Source organism: Daldinia caldariorum, assembly GCF_022478825.1.
Source record: "Daldinia caldariorum strain CBS 122874 unplaced genomic scaffold F4812scaffold_11, whole genome shotgun sequence".
Lineage (NCBI taxonomy): Eukaryota > Fungi > Ascomycota > Sordariomycetes > Xylariales > Hypoxylaceae > Daldinia > Daldinia caldariorum.
The window spans coordinates 674,171-698,109 of NW_025953047.1; the positions used below are offsets into that span (position 1 = coordinate 674,171).

A 23,939-nucleotide genomic window follows, 5' to 3' on the forward strand; every position below is an offset into this window, starting at 1 on the left:
CGGGTCTGGATATTTGCTAGTCACATTTGTTTCGTACAAGGTGAAGAGCCACAACCTGGAGAAAAAAAAAAGGGGGAGAATATATGTGCTATAGGTTAGGTAGCTAGCGGATAGCGGTACTTGGGGGGGGCGTTTTTTTTTTTAAGGAAAGGAGGATGAAGGATGGATGGAGTTTTAAGTGGGTGGATTAGGAAAAAAGAAAAAAAGTGCTGTTTATAAAACATGATTCTTTCTTCTACGCCTGCTCCCCACCCCTACCCGCGAAAACCTATTACTTTATTGACTTCTTCTCACAATCTTCGGTGCTCGATGCGACGTGATTTAGGTAGTCGAGCTGGTCCACGCGTAGAGGGGAAAGGGGAAGACTACAGTGGTGGTGCTGGTTTCACTAAATTCGTCGGCGAAATAAGAATAGATGTAGGAATAGATGTAGGAATAGGAGTTGTTCCCCCCCCCCCCCTCCTCTCTCTCTCTCTTAATCTTTACGATACGGGCTACATTAGGTGATTAGGCGGGAAGGCGTTATGTATAGGTAGGTAAATAAAGCGACTTCTAAAATATGCTAGGTTAGGTGCAGTAGGTAGGTAGGTAGTTGTTGAGGTCCATTTCAGGATTAAAGAAGAAATGGTATGGAAGTTTGTAGTTTTAATTTTTTTCTTATCTGGTAGACTTGGCAGGTATAGTATAGGATAGTACAATAGGAGGCTATTTAGTTCGTGAATGGACAAAACGACAACAAACATACAAGGACCAGGGGGGGGGGTTCATTCTTCTCTTCTTGCATTGGTATCATTGGTCTCGTAATTGTACATTGCTAACTAAAACGTGCGTGATCCAAAACGACCCCAAAAAGCAGCACGTTGGTTTCCTTCCTCTCTCTCGTTTTCTTCCTTTCTGTTCTGCTCTAGATGACCCGGCGGGTGTATTTTTTTTTTTCCTCCTAGTTTTTCTCTCATTCTCCCTCGCTATATCGTGCCATGCCATACCATACCTAGGTCCTAGGAGCCGTTCTTTCATCTTCTTACAAGCTCGAAAGCACGCTCTGTACGCCCGCAGTCTTCGCATCATCCCTGCTCTGTATGAAGGCCTTGAAGTCCGCCTTAGCGAGCTTCTTCGCGGCCGCGGCGGCGGGGCCCGCGGACGAAGAAGAAGCCAGGTTGCGGGAGCGCTCGCGGAGGGCCTCGGGGCCGATGATAAACAGGTAGCCGATCTCGGTGAGCATCTCGACGGCGGCCTCGACGTCCTTGGCGAGGGGCCACTCCTTGAGGGCGGCAACGTAGCCGGCGATGTCCTTGGTGACCATGAGGCCGCCCGTCGCGTTCACCTTGAACTTCTTGAAGTGCTCCAAGAGCAGGCGTTGGATCTCGAGCGCGAGCTCGCTGCTGAACACCTCGAGGTTGGCTCCGTCGACCGCCTGTGCGATCAGCTTCGTGCACCGCGATAGGAACACGCACGTCGTCGTGCACGTCGGCGTCTGCAGCGAGTCGATGATGCCGAGCTCGTCCTTGGGCAGGAAGTCGAGCTTCTTCTGCTGCGCGAGAGACTTGGATACCCAGTTGACGATGACGTCGACCGTGCTCTTCATGATGCTGCTGGCTTTCTTCTCGATGCTCTCGATGCCCATCTTCGCTTGGGCCTCCATGCTTCTCCGCACGGTAGTGTTGGATTCGGCGAGGCGGATGAGCACCATATTTATAAAACGGTTCATCATACTCCCGATCGTTACGGCGGGGCGGACTGAAGGTAGATAGCTGAGATCTGGCTCCGTCTTGACGTTTTCTTGAGAGGTGGCCTTCTCAAGAGCGGCTTCCAGAGCTGTCTCCACGTAGACTTGACCCATGTTGGTCAGCAGGAGATTCAGGAGTATAGCGACATCTTTTGGAGTATCGCTCGGACTACCCAGTTCCAGTGTTCGCCGGACGCTTTCAGCAAGCCAAGTCAGCATCCTCTTCGCCGTGGCCGTGCTCAAGACACCCTCTGCTTCCGAAACTTCGATCTCGTTCTTATTCTTGTCAGTTTCCTGGACACCGGCAACCCTTAACATCATGGCTTTCTGCGTCGCAGTAAGATCGGATGACTCAAGCCGCTCCAGATATGCGTCCTTAGCGGATGACATGAGCTGGTTGGTCTGCTGGGCTAATGAAGCCATAAACCCCGTAGGTGCTTTCTTCCTCCTTGAGTGATAAATATTATACTTGAAGAGCAGTGAGTTGAATAGTTCTTCCAAGCTCTTCTTCTCGCGTTCGATGTATGAATTGCCTACTATATACGGAACAAATAGCTCCTCCATCTGTTGATCTAGCGTTTGCGATATTTGAGGCGAGCAAGGCTCCGGGTGTTCCGTAAGACCATGTGCCTTCAAGTCCTCTACCAGGGCACCGATGTAACTTCTGGAGGAGTGAAGGGATCGAAGAAAAGCTAAAGTTGAAATGGTATTGGCTTTGTCTAACACCAATTCCAGCCGCTGTTGTATCGATTGCTGGAACACGCGCTGTATAAATTTGATCAGGACTGTTTCGTAGTAAGGAAACGCCCGTTTGATAATAAACGATTCCTCTTGCATAACGATTTTAACCTCGTCAACAAGCGACTGAAGACTGGGCTCAACACCTGGTGGCTCGGAGTCGGGATCTGCCAGTTGGTCCCAAGTCTCTCCATCCATCGTCACCTCGTCAGTGATAAGTTGGTCTCTGTCGATGAAGAACTGATGTTGGTTCACAAATACGGCGATCACGCTCGCGCCTCCGTTGAAGTCGTATAACACCTTGGCGCACTCCTTCATATCGTCAAAATTTTGCTTACGGTAGCTGTTGTTAAACTGCTTCAGTAAATCTTGCTCCAGGGTTTCGCAAAACTTCTCCAATATTTCACGGGTATTATGTCTCCTCTCGTCATCGATCTCGCCGTTGGCGAATCCATTCCGGAATCCATTCGTCTGACCCCAGGAAATAGGGTCCAGCCTTTGGCTAATGCGCATCAGCTGGTGCGCAATCACGGCACATCTCACTTTATTCTCGGAGCCGCCTTGACGTTGAATGTCTTGTAGCAGCGTAAGCTCGCCGGTTTCGCTAACTTGGAGCCAGCATTGTATTAGAAAGTTGGCGTCCAGCGCCCGCCTTCGTTTCCTATCCAGCTCCTCCAGCTTCTCTCCAATCTGTACGGCGATATTCCCACCGCCCGCCTCTCCACGGCTGCCCCGCTCGTTTCCGTTCGGGTTATTAAGGGTAAGGTCTAGGGCTTCGAACTGATCGATGGACTGCTCTAACTTGCGACCGAGAATATCAACCGTCTGATCATGCTGAATTTCTCCACGGCGGGCTTGTGATAAAAGATCGGACTCCTTTGCCTGTAGCTCTTCGGATAGATTACCTAAACCCTGCAGAGCATCTGAAATGATAGACATTAACAAATAGTTCGTGTGTTAGTTAATGCTTAGAAGATTAGTGAAAACATACTCTCAAACGTCCGAATTAAAGGCTTTGGATCGAAGGGCTGCTGAGCTTGGCCGGGACGACGATTAAAAGACACGGCACTTTCAGCAAGATCATCGACGAAGTCGCGGACTATGAAGTCCTTGCTAGAGAAATCGTCGATAGTAAAGCTGGGACCCTTTGGGAACAGAGCGCGCGACCCGGAGCCTGTCCGTTCCATGGCATTAAGTAGCGATTGCGAATTCGTCCTGCAACATGAGGGGAAATGCGAGGTGGGAGATGGAAAAGAGTTGCGATGGTATACCTATGCAATATACTACGTAGTATGTAATAGTTAGAAAGCGTCGTTATTGCTTTTGAATGCGCCGACAAGGCGAAGATGTACCTGCCATGACGGGGTTACAGGGGGGGACCGTGCTGTTACCTAAGGTATCTCTTTCTAGCTCTGTAACGCTACCTACAGGGGGGGGGGGGGGGGGCGGGGGGCGGTACGTATCTCTTATATCATGTACCTATGTACAGATTTATATGTAACGCCACGTTAACTGTGGCTGATGTTCCAGTATGACATTGATGGATTCTACATGTACGTAACATGTTTAGCGCAGGACAAGCTCGAATATCGTGGCCTGTCGCTTTTACTACTACGTATGTAACATCTGATCCAAATAATTACAGGCTTGACAACCTAAGCCTCTCTCTAATTACGTATTAAAACGCGAACCTCGCCTCTCCGGCCAATATCATGCAAGGAGCTATTTCTTAAAATCTCACATTCAATTCCTTGAATCGCTCGTTTCTTTCTTTCTTTTTTTTTTTTTTATAATATCTACATACATTACGACATCATGTCGTTCAGTTCCAAGGATACGAAACTCTATCGAGAGGACGAGACGACCGGGCATAAGAGCCTCGGTGCGAAAGAGCGAGAAAAGCTTGTGCAGGTACGTGCATTCAACTTCGAGCCCGCGTATATATATATAACTAACACGTCGTACTATTATAGAATTATCTTCCCTCTCCGCCTAGTCGATCACCAAGTCGTAGTCGCAAGAAGAAGCGAGAGACGTCCCATTTCGGTGTTAGGAAGCTCCTTAAGTCGCAGCTCCATGCATTGCTATACCTCCTTGTGCATGCAATCTTCTCCCTTTATATTCGAATTCGCATAGCCTACCATGCTGTTACCCTTCGAGTTCTTTCTATACTCAAACACCATCATAACACTCCGGATTACGTTCGAAGAGATGTTAGCGTATATAAACGGCTACCTAAGCATGTCAGTGTAATATTGACCTTGGAGGATGGAGGCAGAGCTGGCGATGCCCTGGAGAAGCTTGTCAACGAAGCTTCCGAGGTAGCAGCATGGTGCGCCTCGGCAGGTATTCCTCGATTATCTATATACGAGAGAACAGGTAAGACTTATAATTATACTGCTACGTATTTCAAAACTAACAGGTATAAAATAGGAATACTTAAACGCTACATGCCTCAGACACATCGCGCTCTATCGCACAAGCTCAAGAGTTGGTTCGGAAAGTACCAGGCTCCGCCTATTACCCTCATCACTCGTGAAGCAGCGCCTATTTACTCTGTAAACCGAGCGGCATATACACAGGATCAGGTTCCGCTACAGGTTATACTTGTTTCCGAAGATGACGGTCGAGAGGCAATGGTGGATCTTACCAAGGTTCTAGTGCAGATGGTCCAGCAAGAGAAAATATTAGCCAGCGATATTACATTGGACGTTCTTGACCATGAGCTATCTCAAGCCGTCATGCCGGAACCAGATCTCCTCATCTCATTTGAGCCTTACGTCGACCTACAAGGGTATCCGCCGTGGCCTATCCGGCTGACTGAGATCTACTGCGCACCTGATAACCAAGGCGTAGGATATCAGGTATTCCTCCAGGGTTTACAGAAATACACCGAAGCAACCTTCAAGCTTGGGAAATAAAATTAGCAAATTTTCCTAGACGACAGCAGAGAGCATAATCGAACTATACCTACAGCTTATAGAACGCCTGTTCCTAGTTGGAATTGTAGCTGGGCGCACAGACGTTTCATATACTAGACGTGCAAGAGGGAATTGAGACGCTCGGTCGATATACCAGGGATTTTACCGAGGCAGAAGTAATCATTTAAATTTGCAGTGGCCAGACCCTCGTGGCTACAAGGGACATCCACTCGGCCACTATGAATGGCAGTCATATGTAAATATATTTTATATACCTCTTATAAGCTATAAGAGGGTAGGTACTGCATTTGGGACACAAGCATTGTGTTGTTGTTATTCCATCGGCCGATAGAAGGGTTCTTGGAGTTCTTATAAAATTACTCACAGGTTAACAAGAACCATATAAGTGTGTCGTTGAATTCAAATCTGCTGATCTAATTCAGCAGAGCAGAGGTAATGAAATAGACATGTGATTGACAACTGCAATTCAAGTCTAGGAAAAAGTCAATTGGTTCCTACAAACTTATGATATGCATTATCTGACGATCATGAGTTACTCAGCTTTCATCAATTGTACCTACTTAAGGTAAGTCGCCTGGGTTGCACACAAATTCCAGCCGCGACAGCCTTACGTTTTAGTATTTTAGCGGTTTAGCGTGGGGGCTTAATCCCTGTCGAAATTTTGTAGATCCCTGGGGTAGATCATCTTTCTTTCTCCCACAAACCATCGAAAGGTCTAGGTATTCGAAACTTCACAAACGCCGTTCACATGCGGCATAACCTCTCCTAACGAATAATAATAATAATATGGTGGTATGCGAATCCCATAACACTCTGATTTAGCTCCCGTACTTACCATACTTTTTCCCAAGGATATAAACACCGAGGGAAACGATATGAGCAGCCTTTTCCGGCCGCCAACAATACGTTCGGCCACTGGTGTCCTAGATAGGTCGCTTTTCTCCAAGACGGTTAACCTTGCTGCTGCTGCTGTTGCTGACAAGAAGAAAATCTCTGCCTGGCGTCAAATATTGCAGCGCCAAGGTACACTTCTCTCCGCCGAAAGAGTATCCAGCATTGTAACTCACCCGGACCAGGCCCTTGCGGCGCAAGGCACGAAATGCTTACTCTTAGACCCGAAAGTCAAAGCTGAAGGTAAAGTTGGGCCGAAAAAAAGTGTATTGTGGTAGATTGCATTCTTCTAACAACGTTATTTACAGTGCCGGAGACGTGGACGCCCACTATTCAGGATGGTGTAGCTAGTAAGGAGATCGGAATAGTTCCGTATACCTTGTCACTAGACTATGACTACTGGACTCATGGTAAATAGCCATACTACAAACTTTGGTACTGGCGAGCGTAATGGTTAACATGTTGTTTTAGAGGATGTGATGAGATCTCTACTCCCCCCTGATTTACGGGACTCGCATGATGGCATTCCCGGAGGTTTCAACCAAGCGGGACATGTCGCGCATATGAACCTCAGGAATGCATTCTTACCGTACAAGAAGTTGATCGCAGAGGTCATACTCGATAAGAACCAGGCCATTAAAACAGTCATCAACAAAGTCGCTAACGTGGGAACTGAATCGGAGTTCCGGACGTTTGCATATGAAGTCCTTGCCGGCCCAGATGACTTAAATGTCGAGGTGAGAGAGAATAACTGTTTATTCCGATTCGATTACTCTAAAGTCTACTGGAATAGCAAACTGGAGGGTGAGCATAGGCGGTTAATTGATATCTTCAAGCCTGGAGAGGTGGTATGCGATGTCATGGCTGGTATTGGCCCGTTCGCAATACCCGCTGGCAAGAAAGAGGTTTTTGTTTGGGCTAATGATTATAACCCCGAGAGCTATCGTTATATGGATGAAAACGTCAAACGGAATAAGGTGAGTGTTTAATCAAAGCCGTACACGGTACATCTTGAGCTAAACTAAACTCATCCCCAGGTCGACCAATACGTACGGCCATTCAATCAAGATGGTCGGACGTTCATCAAAGAAGCAGCCGATCTGGTATACGCAGCATCAGTGAACGGTGAATATGCTATTTCGGGACCGAGTAGAAGAGTGAAACGAAGTCACCATCCGAATTCAAACACCGCAGACGAGTCAATCCCAATCCCGGAACCCAAACGTAATTTCATCCAACCTACTATTTCCCATTTCGTCATGAACCTTCCTGCGAGCGCCATAACTTTCCTATCGCATTTCCGCGGCCTTTACGCTGGGCGAGAGGAGCTCTTCGTTCCCCACACAAGTACGAAGCTGCCCTTGGTCCATGTCTATTGCTTCGCGGCCAAGGCAGATGATGATACGCCACTTATCGATATCTGCGAGCGCATCTCGGCAGAGATCGGCGTCCAGATGAAGCTAGGCGAGGCCGAAAATGTCAAAGAGGTATCTGTTTTAGAAGTCAGAAATGTGGCACCTAACAAGCTCATGTTCTGCGCTTCCTTCAGACTGCCCCCTGAAGTAGCATTTGCCGCCCGAGTCTGATCAAGATCAGACAAAGTCGTCAGCGCACTCCCGTAGCGTCGGCTTACCAGGTTAGGTGTCAAGAGGCCGCTGAGCAATATATATGCAAGCCAAGTGGACCACTGCAGTGAGAAGCATGTGATGATTTCAACTTTAGCGTCGCAATCTAGAGAGCTACCAGGTCTGTGTGATTGCTTTATGGCGGGACTGGCCGCCGCAAGTGGATCACAGCATCCATAGGGCGCAGCACACAGGGGGGTGCTATGATAATAAATACAGCATGTTTCTTGTTGACACCTGGTAAGGAAGATCGCGGCGCCGTGGAACGTTTCCTAAGCGCGGATCACCAGGTCCGCCGTGGAATATTATCATCCACACCCTCTACGAAATAGGTAGCTCAATTGACGTGTTACGGCACGCATCGCTTCGGGAACTGCACCAACCAGCACCAGCGGGGGTATCGAAAATTAAGCCTATCTACCTACTTAGGTAGTAAAAGAAGAGTGGTATCATTATCTGTCTCGATGTTGTATAAATGAAAGGGGAGCAAGGGGAGGACGGGCCCCGGTGCGATAGCCGAACGTCGTTCATGCAGATAAGCATGCATGATTGCGACTCTAGGTTTGTCTCTGTGGGTGGATTGAGGAGGCCTATTGGTCAATGATTCAGCAACTCTCTCGAAGCTGCGTGGCGCTAATTCATCCTCATGCTTCATACCAGCCCTTACTAGCAAGGGGAATCGACGCGACTTGCAGCAATCAGTACTGTACCTAACACCTAGTTTCCTGTGGTCTCAGCATAATATCAACCCTGATAGCTGCCCTGGGGCCTGATGCATATAAGATTTTACGTGATGGATTCTACATAGTAGGTAGTGAGCAGGGCTAATTATGTATTGTACGGCTTGAAAGTTGAAACCCACAGACGCTCGGTCGTATCGTACGTATGTATAGACTCCTCATTATCCAAGCTTTGATACCTATCCACAGCCAGGTTTAATGCAAGGCCAGGACCCTCTATGCTAGCGACCCTAATCACAGCCTATCCGATAGGTTCGGTTTCACTTATTCTTCTCACCGGTGAGAAGTTGTTCATCGCGAGGTACATTACAACCACAGAAGACGCTAGTCCTTTCAAGGAGAGCTTGCTCAAGGAGAGCTTGCTCCAGACGAAGGCGGAAGACAACAACTTACATATATTAGGTTATATTCGAATATGCACGCAGGAGGTGGAGAATACAGACGAGATCGGACGGTAACTCTGCGCACCTAGCCTAGCCTTGTGTCACATCTCATTTGGCACAAGAGAGCTAAAAGGTAACATAGTTGTTGTTTAGACGCGACTTTGTGACCAGATTCTTACTACCCCCCTTCGTTCATCTATAAGATAAGCGACCGCCGTAGGAGCGCGCACGGATAGGTTGCCGACTAGCTCTCGGCCCCCGGGGATAGCTCAGAAATTGTTTAGTGAGTGCAGGACTCGGGATGCTAGTGACGATATGGTGACGGTATCTCGACGTTGCGAGGGGACCGTCAGTCCAGCCGGCTCGTCGTCTTTTCGTAAGAGTAGGAACGGGCCACGACTGGCGTATACTTTCTCCATTGAGCCTAGGACCCGTCCAGCCCGTCCCAGCCGAATTTGTTCCTGGTGTCCGACAGAACAACAAGGAGGAGGAGGCATGACAACGCACGACTTCACCCACCCAGGTCGGTGTTATTGGCAAACAATTGGGCTACGAAGACTGTAAGATATGCTCCCAACGGGCGTCAGATTGGCAAAGGGGATCCCGTAGGATCTAGATTTTTGAATTCGATGACTAATTCTATCGTTTTTTTACTTATCATGACGGCGATCGTGGTAAATTCGGAACGGCTCGAATTCGTCGTGCCCACAAGGGACCCAGGATTATTTCTCGATGGAGATCTCGGAAAACCCCCATAACCCCCCCTCCCCCCCCTTTTCCTAGGCTCCTCCTCCTTCTTGTGCTACCAACAGATGGCAACACGTCCGGGATCATAGCTCTTGTCGCAAGCAGCAGCGTTCTTAGCTACCTTGCTGACGTTGTCGCTAGCGGATGCTTGGTCGTAAGATAGCCAAAAAAAAAAAAAAAAAAAAAGTTCTTTTTACATAGTAGCAAACTCAATCTAGCGGGTAAGGAAGGAATACGAGCATGGTCGTTGAGGGCTTATGTAGCTATACAAAGAGCTATACAAGAATTGGAGAATAACTGTACAACAAGAGCTATGCAGCATACCTGTGTTATTATTATATCTACCTAGGTAGGTACCTAAGACGTAGGTAGGTAGATACCTACTACCTAGGTATGTAGAGATAAGAGCAAGCGGATCCAAGACATGATGGATTCTTTGTCAGCTTCGATTCTGCGAAGCGTAGCGAGATGCGTTGGAGATAGATAGAATAGAGAAAGGGCTACTTACCTAGGTAGGCATGCGCTGGGTTCGAGTTGCTGACTCGGTTTCACTATACGGGGGGACACAATAATATAACAAGACAAGCAAGCTGTCGTGCACGTTACGGATAAGGAGTTTCGAATCGTAGGTAAATATATATATGTGTCAGGTCAAACGGATTCTCGAAGATCGCCATTATGATCGTCAGTAACGAGAGGGCCTTTTTTTCTTTTTTCTTTTTTTTCTTCTCTTATTTCCTGTACCTATTATTTTGTCCTTTGTTGTATGTATGATTGCGATATGAGGGCGTGAGGGCGACGTCATCGGCGCGGGTTCGGTGTGTGTATATGTGTAGGTATATGTGTGTGCTGTGTGCTGTGTGCTGTGCGTGCAAGGAGCCAGGAGAATCGGTGTCGAACGTCCAGTAGCACGACAGGATCACGGGCCCATGGGGGTTCCGTATCGTCGAGTCTCGCAACAGCGCCAAGAGACCCACGGGAATGGATTGGCTGGCTCGTCTTTTTTTCTCATTTCTTTTTCGATTTATTTTACTACTAGTAGAGGGAGGCAGTTTAATTTTCTTTTCTTTTCTTTCAATCTTTCGGTCGTGTTGATTCAACCCTTCCTAGGACTTCGAAATTCGTAGCCAAGGACATCATTACTACCTATCATCATTATCTAGGGCGTCGTCACTGGGTTAAAAACCCATGGCGTACGTAAGTATATTGTATTTGATAACCCCCAAATCTCGTTCGTACGCAACATCCTGGGGGCGTCGGGGACGACATCTCGTCACTGCAGATCGTGGAACTTGACATATCTCGTACAGAATTCAATTTCAGGATATTGCAAGCCGATAAGCGGCAGCAGCAGCAGCAGCACCGGCAAACTTCTGTCGTGCAGTTAGGTATTACATTACCTACATAGTACATATCCTTATTAATATCATCGAGAAGATCGTCCACACCTATGACCTAATTCGGCTGATTTTTGCGGAGTCCGAGGAGCAAAGTATGGAATAGTTATAATTAATCGGTTATTACTAGTTCAGAAAAAAACGTGGAGAAGAAGACATGTAATTATCTCTGTGTTCACAGTACCCAACCTATGTATTGTTCGAATCTACTCGTCCTTTTTACATTTACTCCGGTGACATCGAGATCTAATGCTATAACGTAAAAAAAAGGGGGCTTCTTCGGGGAGGGCTTCCCGCTCGCGAATGCTAGTAGCACACAGTAGCAGCCGCCTTTTCAGCCCGTTCGAAAGCCACGGGATTTTCTTCCTCGCACGAACATGGAGAGAGGTACGTCATACGGAAGTGCGGGCGGGGGTGGAGATTTTTGGTCATCGTAATACTTTTTTTTTTTCTTCGAAAAAAACATGGAGTACCTACATAATATGTTCGTAATACATAGCAAGTAACACGAGAACGGCCATGTTATTATTACATACCTCCCTTCTATATGAGATATGATAGGTATCAAGTGCGAGTGCCAGGCCGTCTTTTGGAATTTATATTCATCTACCTACCTTACTACTACATATCATCCGACTTATTATTAAACAAAGCCAAAAACGAAAGGGGGATGGGAACCCCACGAAATGTGTAAGACATGGAGGAGCCCTGAGGACGGGGAAAAAAAGGGGACAAATCTAGATTACTCTCCTCTTGGATAGCGTGACGAGCGGTCGGTGATGATTGATCACCTCTGAGGCTAGTCTACTATGTAAGCGATCATCAGCTTGCGCGTGAGGTAGTAATCCAAGCCGTACATAGTAGTTCGTGTGGGTAATGTTTTAGCCAAGAGATGTCACCGAAGCCACAAATTTAGGGGACTTATGTATGTCGTAAATTGTAAAGAGATGAAAAAAAGCCTTGTATGTCATGAGGCTTCATAAAGACTTCCATGAGGCTATAGTATTTGTCTGTTAGAATCCCTTGATGTTGTATTCTCTAAGTATCTAGAGGAATATGTAAGTACATACCTAGTGTTACTTAACTGTGGGTCAATAAGAGATGTCATGTGACACTGGATCTACATGCCCAGCATGCACGGATGGATGAACACATGATTACTAAATAATATAATTACCTAGGTACCTACCTAATTGACAAGTAAATGAAATTACGAGTGCAGTGGTATTACGGCTTGTCTCATATGTATATCAGGACGTATTACTTAACTCATATGTTTGGCCGTTGGTAAAATCCAAGATCTCGATAGGGATAATATAAGATGGTTTGTTGTCTAATGTTTACGCCAACCACCCTTCTTCTCTTTCTGTGGCCGCTTCTCGAATCCAATCCCTGTAGCGAAGGAAGAAATAGTGTTTTCTAGCCCGTTTGCTTGTCCGGGGAAAACAGAAACCTACAACGCCTATCAAGGAACTAAATAGTTGTCGATCTTCCCTCTCTTCATGCAGCTTGTAAATCTAGGCGTTGGGATTTTCGGTAGTAGGCCGTCCTTTGTTTACCTGGGGCGCTGCTACCTATCAACTTAGACATGTCGCCTATAATGTCACCTATAATGTACTGTACTTTGTTGTAAATTGGAATCGTAAACACTAATAATAATTAGATGATTATTAAAAAAAAAAATATCACCGAGCGACTGGAATGAATGTCGTAAGTACCTAAGTTACTTAACCTACTTGGCGACGATGGGATATTGCGTATGCGTCCGTTCGCAGTCGGGTCCTCTAGGGTTTCCGAAAGAAACTTTTTTTTTTTTCCTATCTTAACGGTTAGGTTAGTTGGTTCCTTAATCACCCGATCACCCGAAAGAAGAGGGAGAAAAGCTGAAAAAAGAAGTCGGCGTAATTATTAAGTTAGAGATGGGTTGAATTTTGAATTACATGGTTTCGGGTCTAGCCCTGCGTTCCATCCCCGATTTTTTTTTTTTTTTATGGTAGTAGTAGTTTTTTCGAACTCCCCTCAGGGCCCACGCAAAATTCCAGAACCCCACAGCTTTCCTCGGTTCTGATTTGGTAGTTATTTTTCGAACTCGGTGCTTTTTCTCCTACGGCGCGGTGGGTGGTTCAGTTTTTTTAGTTTTTTTTTTCTTCGAACGAGCCTAACGATGGGTTTATGAAACCGCAAGGAAAAAGAGAGAGTCTGACCGCTCATGGGAGATAAAAGTAGATACGGTACATGTAGGAACTGGAACTGGAACTACCTAAGGAATTAAAAAACCCACTTCCTTACATGTTGCATTGCACTGCGCCTGCATTGCGAAAGAGGCATCAACTCGCGGGCGTTGTCTCATAGTGGACATTAGGTAGCATGGCTTGAAGTACCTAAACATGTATTGTCCAAATACCATGTAAACTTCGCTAGGTGCATGCGTCTGATGGTACTGTACATAGGTACTTACGCATGCAGCTACCTAAATATGTGGGCAAATACGTGGATAAAGTATGTGTCGAATGCCTCTATGCAGGTATGAGGTAGCGTATAAGCAGGTATAATTCTACTGCATTATTAAGACATACTTGTATTAGGTCTGGGGTAACTTTCGTTAGTCACGGCCGTTAATGCAGCGCTTTTCCAAGGTTGTGTGTGTTCATGGAAAGTTACCTCTCATCCAGGGCTATCTTTCTTACCTTTCGCAACCTCGCATTCCTGGCATCTCCACTTCCTCTATTCTAGTTTCGGCGCATAGGGTATAGCACCATACCTAGAATACCTATCAGCGCGCTTCGGCCCTACCGTTACGGTATTACCATGTATTGTATTGTACATAGGAGGTAAGTATGGCATTTAGTGGATTAGTGGACCTTAAAAGTCGATGTTATCAGTTCTCGTAGGTACTCAAGGAAATCCCCGGCTGGCCCTGCATCTGCCAGCCATGCCACGCTCTGGTTCTACCAACGTGCCCAAGCCCTATTTAGTACGGATGAATATAGTGGGCGAGCTAGGTACAATACCTAATGTACGTTCCGGCAAAGCTCAAATGCAAATGCACTTGGCAGGGCTAGACACAATAAAGAGTTCCAATGTCGCAAAATACCGATAGAATTACCTGCTCACGGATGTATATTATAGTGGGCGGGTATGTGTGTAAGACGGCATATTTCGAGCTCCTAGGGCTGCCTCCAATGTCCATAGGGAGTCGCTTAAAGATGTACTGCTTACAAGTGCTTGTAAACTGCTCAAAAGTACCATACATTAGGTACGTACCTTATAAATAGGTCCCTAAGGTCATGTCGGATACAGGTAGGTATGTAGGTAGGTTTTATAGTGAGGTATGTATTAAATGCGACAGTTACTAATAAATGGAAAGTGTCTTACCTATTACATTTCCCCTCTCTCCACCAAATTTATCTTATTATTACATACCAGTTATGCATCGAGCAAAGACTTTTCTACTTTCTCCCCCCCCATCCAAACTCCATACCGTCCCATAAGTTCGTAGTTCATCTTTTTTAGTGCCTCCCGTCCACCCACGTCGAGTCATCCATGCCATTCGCCATCAGCCTCGCTCCGTGACTGGCTGGCCCTGTCAAGTATCAACCCCTCAATCCTCCTTCATAATCCTTGCAAGCCTCCGATCTCCCGGAATTTCTACCTTTCTTGTACAATTTCTACCTTTCTTGTACTTGTACTAGTCTAGGGCAACTTACTGTACCAAACATTTTGCCGCGGATTGTTTTCGATCCAAGTACATCCAGTACATCCAGTACACTCTAAACCGTGGAACCAAGGTAAAGCCTCTTAAGCCTCTTATCTATGCAAATTCATCATCCTTCTCTCTCTCTCTACCCACACCACAACCTTCGAAATTTACGAATCCGATCCTCTTTGTGCCAGTCCCGTTTTGTTACTCGACCGTCGCCGATTACATCCGCTTCACCTTTAACCGATCAATTTCAATTTTCCATTTTCGGTTTCAGTTTCGGTTTCAATCTCAATCTCAATCTTAAATCTTAATCTCAATTCGTCTCATGTAGAAATTGACTTTCAAACATCGGCTTACAAACTTACAACTTACAACTCACAACTTTGGCTACGCATCGCTCTCTAGACTTCGTCACGTCATCCGAAAAGAAAAGAAAAAATATACAGACGAGAATAACCGGGGGTGATTTAGCGCCTTTTCGTTTTGTGAGCGATTAGCATCCTCAAGAGGCTTTCAAGTCGTTCTACTATAGACGATAATATCGTGCCCATGAAGGCTACTACCGTTCCTATATCAGAGATATAAAAGTCGGGAGGATTCGGGTTTCTTTTTCTTCGTGGAAGGGGACGATCATTATCTCGACATGGCCGTAGTTCTTCCTTCAGAGGATAGCGACCTCTTTTCCTCCTCTTCCTTGAGGAGATCTCATTCTCAATCTAGATTTATGTCGAACCCTGCGCAGACCTTTCATACCTCGGCTTCAACATCAAAGATAAGCGACGCGTTTCACGGATCCCACCACCATCCTCGTATAGTACCCAATTCCAGCCCGTCATCCGCTCCATCCTCTCCTCGTACTCTCCAACCCGAATCGTCCGAACCGTCATATTCTTCTACCCCAGCTACTAACCTATCTCTCGACGGACAATGCGAAGAAGATATTCGCCTCCAACCCGATGACCACATCTTTGTGTCCGGACTTGGCCACAATCCCTATTTTGATCCGCTTGAAGACTTGGAGCCACCTCCGAGTCCACGAACGGGGGACTCATATACTGTGTCCCCGACTGATCCTGATACTTCAGCGGCGACGTCACGCCCAGAATCACCGGATGCCCTAGACCGTGCGGAAGATGATACAGCCGTCGAGCATCACCCTACCCAGCATGTCGATTACCTATCGCACGACTGGAGGGAAGAAGACATTTGGTCATCCTGGAGGTATATTGTTTCCAAGAGAACAGAGTATAGCAATGGGCCGCGACTTGAGAATGCGTCTTGGAGGACCTGGATGAAAGCTAAGTACAAGTTAAAAACGGTGACGCCGGAGACACTAAATTGGTATGTCTCTCTTTATACAACTTATGCAAATATCTGACCGGGTTCCTAGGCTCAAGGATTGTGATGTAACCTGGCTCTATGGACCTCTGCAGACTCGCCATGCAGAGTTATTTTCCAACGATGCCGAACACACGGGGTCCGGACTATCGAGATGCGATTCATTCGTCCATAAGAAGCCCATTCTCAAAAAGAGAAGTATGTCAGAGGTCATGCTTCAGAGGTCACTCTCTACTTCCTCACTTTTAAAACAGGCCACGGCTGCGGTTCAAGCTCAGCAGAAAGATGGCGCTGTCCGTATTGGTCGACCCATATTACTCCGCGCTACCACAGACTATGTCACATTTCCCTTCTCGTCCAAGAGAAAAACTCGTGAGAATACGAGTATATTGGCATCTAGAGCTTCCTCTGGCATTGTCTCACCTTCCTCGGAACGAAAGCATATTCACTTTGACGAGCAGGTCCAGCAATGCATTGCGGTTGATATAAAGGGAGATGAGGAGGAGGACGACGAATTCGAATACTGCCGTTGGGGATACGACGATGACAGCGACTCCGATGACGGCGCAATTATGATGAAGAGAACAAAAACTTCGAAGAAGCCAATCCTTCCACGGAAGAGATCTCCAGTGAATACGCCCACCGAAAGCAAGACCATTGCCATGTTACCTTCGACAACACTGAAATACAGAGAAGATTCGCCAAACCCCGACACTGCAATGAAACACAGTACAGGCAATTTGCGGAGTCCTATCTTATCACCGTCTCCCTCGCAGGAGACGTTAAGGCCTTCTAAGGCATCCGGACCATTTCTTGTAGGTGACGATGGTGAAGAATTAGACGAGGAGACCAGCTCAACCCCAGTATCTAGCCCGGTGGACGCAACGTCACCCTTTAAACAAAGCCCCCTACGTTCCTCGTCCACGAATAATCACGTCAATGAACCAAGAGGCATGCGTCGGACAGAGAGTGGCATGTTCATGCCATTTGAGGAAGGCGACGTCCAACCCAACGATGGAATTATTAGTCGAGTAATAGATACGGTCAATACTGCTCGGGATATTGCTCACGTCATCTGGAACGTCGGTTGGAGAAGGTGATAAGGTTGAGGGCCGCATCGTTTTATCGAAGTACGAAGTATCGGATCTGATAGACGGTGAGTAGCAGTGACCTATCACCGGCGGATAAGGGCGCTATTTGGTACGGTTCTTCGTCCGGTATGTCCCGGAACCACATTTTGTGGCTAGCATGATACGATTTCAGCTTGCCAACGCACTGTTGGGGCCATATCACCCTATGGTACTTAGCATCTGGCAGATTGCCTAATGCACTAATATGTCGAAAAAAAGAAAAAGCAAAATCACTTCCATATCAGAGAACTGGGGTCTTTGGAGCTGGAGTGAGGAAGACAACTACGCGGAACGGGACCACGGAAATACCACAGGGTTTTTTTTTCTCCACCGGCGATCTAATGAGGCGTTCTATGTGCTGATTCAACATGGGAATTATATCACTGGCGCGTCGAAGTAGGGAAAGGTCAAATTATAGAAGGAAAAAAAGCAATATCACCGAAGTATGTTTCGAGGCCTTCTTTTTTGAGAATGGCGGCTGCGAGGATCGACTTTTTACCCCTAGGCGTTGTAATGCTGGGAAAATAGGAAGCCGGTTCGGGTGTTTTCTACCCTTGTGGGCAAGCTCTGTCCTCATCTCGGCTCCTATTCTCAGCATAGGCACATAACGGGTGAGCAAATCGGCGTCTCGCGGTTCTAGGGCTTAGGAATATACTTTTGTTGTTACAGAGAGCCGGTAGGGAGGCTTACAGGTAGATTTGCCCAGAGCAATAAGCAATAAGTAGTAGGGGCAATAAATAAGCTAGCCTGCTGGTTTCATGATCACGATAAAAAAACAAACAAAAAGTACCTGGGATTTGGTCATAAAGCCGGCCAACCCGCTTTTCTTTATTACGAGTGAAGTAATGATGGTAATGGTGGTGGTTATGGCTATGTTAGTTGAGTGTTCATATTTATCCTTCTAACAAACGGCGGTACGTTACCGAATATACTTCCGAGTCTAGTAATCTCTAATGGCTTTGAGCTTTACTCCTCTTTTGTCTGCCAGGTCTATATTCTCTATAGAGTTTTAGATAGTCTGGAGGGGGCGATATTATATATTAATTATACTACCTAGGTACACTAGTAGGTAGAAGCAGATGGTGGCGCAATGGAGTTGTTTTTATATACTAAGTACGTATACATCATCGTAATCTACAAATGGCGTGCGTGGCGATATCTCAATAGCAAGGAGTAGTAGCCACCTCTTATCTTTCTCTCTCCCTTTTATCATATGGCATGTCAAGCCCCTACGCCTGCACGACCTCATCAGTCTTATTTGCCTCCGCCTGCGGCCCCAGCGGCAGGATAGCCGCCGCCGCTGCTGCCGCCTCATCCGCCTTCTCCAACACCCTGAGGGCCTCGACGAAGACCTGGTTCGAATGCACGTTGATGTTATGCAGCTTGACCTCGTACACGTCGCCGACGCGCACTTCCATCATGCGGACGACGTCGTTCAGGGCATCCGTGCGCAGGACGGCGGACCGCTCGAACCAATTCAGACGTCCCTGGATGGACCGGCGACCGTTGACGTGCAGCACAGTGAACCGGAAGGTATCCGGGATCTTGGCCTCGCCGAAGCGCCACGCGCGCACCAGCGCCTGCAGGATCCACTGGTCCCCGCCGTCGCCGCGAATCAGGGAGCGCGCCTGCTTCTCGCGTAATTTGATCATGGGGAGCATGCGGTCGAGCCGCTCGCGGCTGAACGGCAGGAAGGAGTCGTCCTTGTTGCCGATTAGGGATTTCTTGGTTTTGTGCTCTTTCAACATAGCAGCTTCGATCTGCCAGTGGACAATTAAGTCCGAGAACCGACGGAGCGGGGATGTTGCTTTGGTGTACATGTCAACGCCGAGTGTGAAATACGGGCCAGCGGTCGTGGTAAGCTCGTCGTTTCCGGTGAGAGACCAGAGATAACGCCACTGGTTATCGCTGGGTTTGATACCGGCTCTGAGCAAAGGGTAGAAGACTTCACTGGTGAACTGTTGGAGTTGGTCGGCATTCTGCGCGGCGTGGGGCTGCGAGCGGTACGGGATTGGGATGCCACGTTCGTAACACCAGCGGGCGGCAATCTCACCAGCTAGACGCATGACATTCTCGACCAGGTCAGTTGCGGGCTGTTTGGAGTACCCGACACGGATTGCAGGATCTCCCATTAAAGATGTGAAGCTCTCAACATCTTGTTGTGGGAGGTGGTCAAAGTAGGCCATTGCTTCAGGGCGGGGATGAAAGAAGGGGGTGGCTCCTTTCTCCAGTCTGCGAGCATGTATCGCCTTGCCAAGTTCTGAGAGTAGCGCCAGGTCACTCCTTTGGTCCTCACTTAGAAGGTGAGGTCGAGTCATCTGTCTCGGTGGCGGCTTAGTCTTTGGAATAGGGCCAATGCTTATCTCGTCTTTTGTTCTTGTATCAGGAAAGTCCCGGCGGCCACCAATCGCTGAAGCAACATCTTCATCAGTCATGTACAGGACATCCCCTTTTAGGGATCCAGGGGTAATTTTAGTTTTCAAAATGGACCCGTCCTTGTGTACCAATGCACTGAACGTTAAGCAGGGCTTATTCCGAGCCAGTGAAAATATGTCCGGGCCAAGAACTTGGGGCAGCATGCGTTCGAAATGACCAGGCAAGTAGATGGTTTCAGGAATCAGCTCAGCATACTTAGCCACCGGCGTCTCAGCCGGGATTGAAGAAGCCGGGTCTGCCACATGGACATGAATCCAAAATTGGTCAGGATCAGAAGTCTTCTCAACCGAAACTGCATCGTCGATATCCATGGTAGTTTCGGAGTCGATACAGAAAGCAGTAAGCTTCACTGGCTTCCTTATGGGAGCCAACGTATCCTTTTTTACGTGACGAAGAAGGTTGCCGAAGAAAGGTCGAATATAGCTTCCTCCCCGCTTAATATCAACACCCGGAAAGCGTATGTTATATCGAGCGGGAATTTCCCAAGATGGTATCCAACCCACTTCTTGCAGAAAAGTCCAACCTGTTGATGGTGAATAGTTTTCGGCTTTTTCATACCTGTCGATGGCTCGTAGGATAGCAGACCCGAAACATTGAAATCGGGAGTGATTTGGAAACTTCTGGTAGCTAGCCCAAAGCTCCATAAATTGTAAAATCTCTAAATCTGTTGGGGACCACTGGTGGACTTCCTGTGCTGGCGCTCCTTGCGACGGCGGTTTTCCCTTGGACGGTCCAATAACACCGCTTTCTGTCCACTGTCGGTTCTCACGGCTCTGGTCGATCAATTTGCGAGCGGCTTTAACGAAACCAGGTATTGGAGACGAACTGTCCTTACGGAAACCCGGATTTCTTTCCACATATTCACGAACCAGACTCTCCACTTTCTGGATGATTTCGACCTCGGATAGCGGGCTGATTTCGAAAATATACGATCTTCTATGGCCAGTCTGCCTAAGAGGTCGAAAGAAAACCTCGTCTTGTAATAGAGCTCTGTGAACAGCGTAAAGGGCTTCGGGCTCGAACCTTCCGTCCTTTTGGTAAGATTCGGGAAGTAGTAGCTCAGCGATTTCATGCAGAGTCAGATATCGATGCTTCACTGGATCACCGATAAATGCACTAGAGGCATCCAGAGTACCGGCATTTGCTTGATACACGGCTTCGGATCCTTGAGCGAAATGCAACATCTTGCGCAGCAACTTAGCTCCTGCGACTCTGGAGGGACCATGGCCGAGGTCCTGGAGAGCATTAAGTGTTTCCAAGGGTACTGCAGTAGATGGTAATTCTTTAAGAACAGGTTCGAGCTCATCCAACGAGGCGAAGTTGTGAACAACAAAAAGAGTCTTAACACCCAGGCCAGCGAACCATTTACCACTGCTTGTGTAATAGTGGTCAAACCCGTTGTAACGACCCAAGCAGATGGCTAACATAGGTCTTCTTGATCCTTCGGAGCTGGAGATGACTTTTTAGTTCCGAAATATATAACGAATAAACAAAAGAAAATGATATCGTACCTTAACTCAACCATATCGCCAATTTTTAGAATGGCATCGTCGGAGCGTAGGTCGCCCAGTTCATCTCCATCGAATAATGGTGCAGACACGTCAAAGACACCCATAGACACATTCTGTGGTCGAGTAATGCTGTTGGATAACTCGCCTGTATCTGCGTAATCAGCTAAGATAGTTTTCACTTCATCCTGGTTTTCTCCGTCCCATATCCTTAATTGCTCTCGGATGCCGACTTTATTTTTCTGTTCCTCTCTGTGCAAGGCTTCCAATCGCGCTAGCGGATCATTACCACCTCGCTTGGGATGATGAACAGTAGCCAGAGACTGTAAAAATATATCAGAATTAGCACCGTCGAGAGGGGGGATGATCAAAACATGTTATAAAGCATGTTATCACATACTCTTTTCCATCGGGGCTGATTAGCTCTTGGCAAAAAGCTGGCATTTGACTTTGGAGCTGCGGGTGATGCACCCCTTTGAAAGGCACATCTCCAGCATACGTAGGATTTACTTGAAGTTCGCAGCATTGTATCCACGTGGGAGGGGAAACAAAGAGCAGAAAAGAAAAGAACTTTGTTAAAGATGGCTTCCCGGTGTTCTATTTCTTCTCATCGTGGCAAATTTTGGTGTTGAAAGTTTTAATGATAAGTGAAGTGGGTCGCATCTTCACGCCACTAGAGGTACCTAACTGTGATAGCAGGTGGCGACGGTCCGTCACTTCTCCGATAGTATATAAGGTTAGGTACCTTCATTACCTAATGTACAATAGTTAACCTTGAAAGAGCAAACAGTCTGACAGTATAATTTAGAAATAACTACCTACCTAAAGTTCCAATAAATTAAGTATAAAGAATAGATACCTTCTTACCTCGTATTAGATATTAATAGCCACACACACAAGGAATTCATCCCTCTTGACAGATCTACTGAAAATGAAACGAAGAAAAATCTGCGATGTAGTACAGAAAGAGAGATATCAGATATCTTTCTACTAACTACCTATGTATGTCAGTTCTGTTTTCGAATAACTATACTGTAAGAACTTCGTGAGACACTATTCAATGCCTTTCAGATACACCAGCTACATCTCCGCGGCGAATTAGAGGTGAAAGCAGTCTTTCGAACACATCTCCATTTGCCAAGTATGAACTATGTCATTTCCTCAAAGGCCCACGATGGTCTTTGTGCGCTGCGAGTACGCTTGCTCTAGTTGCCCTCTCGCCTTCGTGCGCTTATTAAGTTCCCCCAAGTCCCGAGTCATCTTGTTAAACACCTTTCTTCTTTTCACTTTGGAATACTTCCAACCGGATTTCTACGCAAGAAACATGGCGACCAAAATCTTGACAGTTCTAACGCTAGCCAGCAGTGCCTTGGCACAGATGTCTGGTATGGACCATATGTCGCCCATGACCAGCATGTCGAGCACCGCTTCACAGATGAGTGAGATGACTCCGATGACAGACGCATCTACTCACTCTGCCGATGTCTCTGGCTCGTATACAACGGCTATGGCTAGTACTTGGGCAAGCTCTGTCCCGGCGGAAGCATCCATGTCTAGTTCTGCCATGGCCAACGAAACATGGACGGACACCAGCGGAGCGATGCCGAACGCTACTAGTGGTGGGCAAATCCCTATGCCAGGTGCCGGAGTAGTAAACGGTCTTTCGGTGAGTGAGACTTAGTATGTTCTTCGCTCGTAATTAACAATTGATTCAGGCTGGTCTGCTCACTGTCTCCATTGCGCTCGCTGCTTCAATGCTGCTGTAAACATTCTCTGCCGACCGGTAGTTGCCGGTCCATCGTGAGACACTCGAGAGTGGTATTAGTAGGAGAGAGAATTCGACCGGTCTTTCAAGTACGGCGATATAATACGATTAGTTATAAGAATGAAGAGCTTTAGATTTTAGAACGTCTTTTACCAAACCACCCAAACCAACTCTCAAAAGCAATCATCTATCCACGCTTGACAAGTTTTTAATCTGGAGAATCGTTGCGGAATTTCTTTAATGTGGACCAGGGCTTAGAGTCGGGTCGGAGATCTGTATTATTAGTATATACATACTAATAAAAAGAGGCAACATCTAATGTCAATCTTCTCAAGATGGTGTACCGGACATGGCGTTCTGAGGCTCTAAATAGTAGTAGTAATAGGATTGACATTAGATATACCTGAAGGGACGTGTGATTTAAAAGCTTGAATAATGGAGCCGTGGAGGATTTACGTGATCCTGACCTTCGATGGAGGGTCAATGAAGATTATTACCTATTCTATCTCGGCGTAGGCTACTCTGCGGCGTTGCTACTACTTTCCAAGTCCCAAGTTGGGAGGACCAGACCAGACCAGACTTGGCAGCTCGGATAAGGGCAAATACAGCCAACAGCCAACGACTTTGCTCGAACAACCAATTCAACGACACCCAAACACGTGTTCGACACTGGCGGTCAATCTCCCATTTTCCATGATTACTCCCTAGTCCCCAGCACATACAATATTAAGTCGACCCCTCAGAATAGGCTATGTAAAAATCTAGTTAGTGTAGTGTAAGTTTCAGACTGCAATAACTACTGCAATAACTAACCTGTTAATCAAGCATTAATCTTGTCCGGGTCCACATTCCAGCTAAGTCTAACAGCCG

The 23,939-nt window shown here is 46.9% G+C and overlaps 7 protein-coding genes across 7 annotated transcripts; 5 read left to right on the forward strand and 2 right to left on the reverse strand.

Moving 5' to 3' along the window:
• Positions 1-764: 764 nt before the first annotated feature.
• On the reverse strand, positions 765-3,856 carry F4812DRAFT_67453 (exocyst complex component Sec10). The gene is made up of 2 exons (XM_047939296.1): positions 3,456-3,856; positions 765-3,387 (listed from the first exon to the last, which is right to left on the reverse strand). The coding sequence occupies exons 1-2, from the start codon at positions 3,649-3,651 to the stop codon at positions 1,022-1,024; spliced, it is 2,562 nt and encodes an 853-aa protein (XP_047789128.1). The 5' UTR covers positions 3,652-3,856; the 3' UTR covers positions 765-1,021.
• A 172-nt stretch (positions 3,857-4,028) lies between these two features.
• F4812DRAFT_432885 (Undecaprenyl diphosphate synthase) lies at positions 4,029-5,973 on the forward strand. The gene is made up of 3 exons (XM_047934576.1): positions 4,029-4,375; positions 4,438-4,843; positions 4,898-5,973. Exons 1-3 carry the CDS (start codon positions 4,280-4,282, stop codon positions 5,383-5,385), a joined length of 990 nt encoding a protein of 329 aa, XP_047789129.1. The 5' UTR covers positions 4,029-4,279; the 3' UTR covers positions 5,386-5,973.
• A 151-nt stretch (positions 5,974-6,124) lies between these two features.
• Positions 6,125-8,113, forward strand: F4812DRAFT_67691 (Met-10+ like-protein-domain-containing protein). Its single transcript, XM_047939297.1, has 5 exons — positions 6,125-6,195; positions 6,258-6,540; positions 6,606-6,707; positions 6,769-7,274; positions 7,335-8,113. Exons 1-5 carry the CDS (start codon positions 6,193-6,195, stop codon positions 7,881-7,883), a joined length of 1,443 nt encoding a protein of 480 aa, XP_047789130.1. The 5' UTR covers positions 6,125-6,192; the 3' UTR covers positions 7,884-8,113.
• A 2,383-nt stretch (positions 8,114-10,496) lies between these two features.
• On the forward strand, positions 10,497-11,429 carry F4812DRAFT_432895 (uncharacterized protein). Its single transcript, XM_047934577.1, has 3 exons — positions 10,497-10,989; positions 11,103-11,180; positions 11,230-11,429. Exon 1 carries the CDS (start codon positions 10,722-10,724, stop codon positions 10,917-10,919), a length of 198 nt encoding a protein of 65 aa, XP_047789131.1. The 5' UTR covers positions 10,497-10,721; the 3' UTR covers positions 10,920-10,989; positions 11,103-11,180; positions 11,230-11,429.
• Positions 11,430-15,369: 3,940 nt separating this feature from the next.
• F4812DRAFT_67749 (uncharacterized protein) lies at positions 15,370-17,529 on the forward strand. The gene is made up of 2 exons (XM_047939298.1): positions 15,370-16,233; positions 16,283-17,529. The coding sequence occupies exons 1-2, from the start codon at positions 15,536-15,538 to the stop codon at positions 17,328-17,330; spliced, it is 1,746 nt and encodes a 581-aa protein (XP_047789132.1). The 5' UTR covers positions 15,370-15,535; the 3' UTR covers positions 17,331-17,529.
• A 749-nt stretch (positions 17,530-18,278) lies between these two features.
• F4812DRAFT_67758 (RNB-domain-containing protein) lies at positions 18,279-21,943 on the reverse strand. The gene is made up of 3 exons (XM_047939299.1): positions 21,705-21,943; positions 21,308-21,627; positions 18,279-21,245 (listed from the first exon to the last, which is right to left on the reverse strand). The coding sequence occupies exons 1-3, from the start codon at positions 21,828-21,830 to the stop codon at positions 18,590-18,592; spliced, it is 3,102 nt and encodes a 1,033-aa protein (XP_047789133.1). The 5' UTR covers positions 21,831-21,943; the 3' UTR covers positions 18,279-18,589.
• Positions 21,944-22,093: 150 nt separating this feature from the next.
• On the forward strand, positions 22,094-23,523 carry F4812DRAFT_432910 (uncharacterized protein). The gene has a single exon (XM_047934578.1). The coding sequence runs from the start codon at positions 22,455-22,457 to the stop codon at positions 22,983-22,985; it is 531 nt and encodes a 176-aa protein (XP_047789134.1). The 5' UTR covers positions 22,094-22,454; the 3' UTR covers positions 22,986-23,523.
• Positions 23,524-23,939: the final 416 nt, after the last annotated feature.